The sequence below is a fragment of the Raphanus sativus genome, chromosome 4 (genome assembly GCF_000801105.2).
Source record: "Raphanus sativus cultivar WK10039 chromosome 4, ASM80110v3, whole genome shotgun sequence".
In the NCBI taxonomy this organism is placed as follows: domain Eukaryota; kingdom Viridiplantae; phylum Streptophyta; class Magnoliopsida; order Brassicales; family Brassicaceae; genus Raphanus; species Raphanus sativus.
In genome coordinates this window covers 46,349,028-46,351,888 of record NC_079514.1, presented here as the reverse complement: position 1 = coordinate 46,351,888, position 2,861 = coordinate 46,349,028, and the positions used below count along the sequence as shown (strand labels likewise).

The window sequence follows — 2,861 nt, the reverse complement described above, 5'->3', positions numbered from 1 at the left end:
AGCTTATTCTACTCATGTATGCCAAATAAAGAATTTGTTGTACCTTCTTCCACCATTGACATCAACTTACCACCGAATTTGTTAAACCGAACACCTCTGTTGACGACGGGGTCGAACCACTCACATTTGAAGAGGACGCATTTCAGCTTCAATATCCCTGGAAATTCCACTTTCGATAATCTCTGTCAAGATACCGTAGAAATCGGTTCCCCTTTCAACATATTCCATAGTTACTGGTTGCCCCGCTGTCTACCATACTCATATGTGTGAAAAGTATAGCCTCGTGTGAAATACATCTGTGAAGTGGTGACCTTTTACATGTGGAGATTGAATTACTTCATGTAACCACTTAGGATAATCTGCATCGTCGTCAAAATCAACCTGCAAAAACAAAGTGAACGTTAAAATACAAATCATTTATGAATAAAGAGTTTGAGTTAATACCTGACTCTTCAACCATTTTATAAAGTGTTGATCTTTCCTTTTGTCTACGTCAGTTGTGGATATACCAGGGAATGTTTCTTCGACTTGTGAAACAAATAGGCTGTAAAATCACTTTTTATATTAATTAATATTTGGCAATTATATATATGTGTTAATTTATATATACGTGTCCATTTATGTTACCTTTCAAAATAACGAATCAATGGATCCTCACAATTAAGTAGAATATAGGTGTGTGCACTATGAGCGTCTTCTTCACTCGACCACCAAACCTCTTTTGATTTTCCACCCAGTCGCCCAATCTGGCTAAAGATGTCTGGAACACCAGCAACTGCGTATGTTGGCGCGACACCACCATCATCATATCTCCTTGGAGCTCTTTTCCGAGTACGTACTTTTGACGCAAAGTAGTACGATGTGAAGTGAGAAGTTTCTTCCGTCAAACTTCCAGCAATTATAGAACCTTCAACCTTTGCAAGGTTCTTTGCTTTTCCCTTCAAATATTTCATGGCTCGCTCATACTGATACATCCATCCGTAATGTACAGGTCCACGAAGCAATGCCTCATATGGAAGGTGGACAGCTAGATGCTCCATTACGTCAAAAAACCCAGGAGGAAATATCTTCTCCAAGTTGCACAATAAGATGGGAATGTTCTCTTGAAGCTGTTCCACGACTTCTACTTTAAGGGTGCGGGTGCTCAGATCCCTGAAAAATGCTCCAATGCCTTGTATATTCCAAAAACAATTATACACATATTAGTCATATATATTTCAAACTAAATCATTATATATAAAATAACTGCAATAATAAATATAGTACCTGCAAGTGCTTCATGTACGTTTGTAGGAAGTAGCTCCGCAAAAGCAAAGGGAAGTAGTCGTTGCATAAAGACATGACAGTCATGACTCTTCATCCCAGAGAATTTTTGACCCTTTTCAACGCATCTAGACAGATTTGAAACATACCCATCGGGGAATTTCACTTCTGATGCTACCCAGTTGAACAACACCGACTTTTTTTCTGAAGACAATCTGAATATCGGAACAGGAACTTGCCCATTGCTGTTTATATGTAACTCGCTTCTTGAGCAAATATCCGGCAAGTCTAACCTTGATTTTATGTTGTCTTTTGTCTTCCCCGGGACATTCAATATTGTATTCATGATGTTCTCAAAGAAATTCTTCTCTATATGCATCACATCGAGGTTGTGGCGCAGAAGAAGATCCTTCCAATATGGCAACTCCCAAAATATACTCTTCTTGTGCCAGTTGTGATGAACACCGTAAGAATCAGGCATATTAGGGGAACATGCCAATTACCACCACGAGGAACTGTTTCCAAAACTCCATAGTAATCGAGTTGCTTTTCAGTTTCTTCTCCAGTTAAATATGGAGGAGGAGTGTCTCTCACAACCCTTTTGTGCCTAAACAATGTCTTGTTTCTTCGGTACGGATGGCCAATGGGAAGAAATCTACGATGACAATCGAACCAACTTGTCTTCCTCCCATTCTTCAGTTGAAACGCATCTGTCGCTCCATTACAATATGGACAAGCTAATCTCCCATGTGTAGTCCATCCCGACAACATCCCATAGGCAGGAAAGTCACTTATGGTCCACAAAAGCATCGCTCGCATCGTGAAATTCGTCTTCGTTGAGCAGTCATACGTCCTCTCCCCTGTTGACCACAAATCCTTCAACTCTTTTATCAGTGGTTGCAGGAAAACATCCAGCGACCTTTTAGGATGTTTCGGACCAGGTATTAATATGGTCAAGAATAGCAACTCCCGTTGCATGCACATCTCCGGTGGCAGGTTGTATGGCGTAAGAAAGACTGGCCACAATGAATATTGTCTCCCTGACATTCCGAATGGACTAAATCCATCTGTGCATAATCCGAGATACACATTCCGGATATTGCTAGCGAATTCCGGATATACTTTGTTAAAATGTTTCCAGGCTCTTGCATCTGATGGATGTGTCATCTCACCATCCGTCTGAGTATGCTCGGCATGCCATCTCATCTTTCCAGCAGTCTGCTCTGATTGGTACAATCTTTTCAATCTGTCTGTAATTGGTAGGTACCACATCCTTTGGTACGGTACCCTATTACGTCCCCGTCCTTGCGGCTTGAATCGTGGCTTCTTGCAGAATCGACATTCTTCTAACTTCTCATCATTTCCCCAGTAGATCATGCAGTTGTCGATGCAAACATCTATCATCTCCGAAGGCAACCCAAGACTATACACCAGTTTCTGAATCTCATAATAAGAATCAGCAGACACATTGTCTTCCGGCAAATACTCTTTGAACAAGTCTGCCCATTCATTCATGCAACTTTCAGGTAGATTGTGATCAGTTTTAATATTCATCATTCTAGCAGCCAACGACAATTTAGAGAGACCTTCTCTACAAC

General features: G+C 40.8%; 1 protein-coding gene across 1 annotated transcript; it reads right to left on the bottom strand.

The window, feature by feature from the left end:
* Positions 1-247: 247 nt before the first annotated feature.
* LOC130510701 (uncharacterized) lies at positions 248-2,347 on the bottom strand. The gene is made up of 4 exons (XM_057007272.1): positions 1,267-2,347; positions 628-1,171; positions 445-544; positions 248-381 (listed from the first exon to the last, which is right to left on the bottom strand). Exons 1-4 carry the CDS (start codon positions 1,742-1,744, stop codon positions 259-261), a joined length of 1,245 nt encoding a protein of 414 aa, XP_056863252.1. The 5' UTR covers positions 1,745-2,347; the 3' UTR covers positions 248-258.
* Positions 2,348-2,861: the final 514 nt, after the last annotated feature.

What these genes read in the sequence shown, in the direction of transcription:
- LOC130510701 (XM_057007272.1), bottom strand. Translation starts at nt 1,744, where the DNA reads ATGCCTGATTCTTACGGTGTTCATCACAACTGGCACAAGAAGAGTATA. An exon ending in CGTACATGAAGCACTTGCAG is followed by an intron (nt 1,172 to 1,266) that starts GTACTATATTTA and finishes GGAATATACAAG; the next exon opens with GCATTGGAGCATTTTTCAGG. An exon ending in TTGATTCGTTATTTTGAAAG is followed by an intron (nt 545 to 627) that starts GTAACATAAATG and finishes GTGATTTTACAG; the next exon opens with CCTATTTGTTTCACAAGTCG.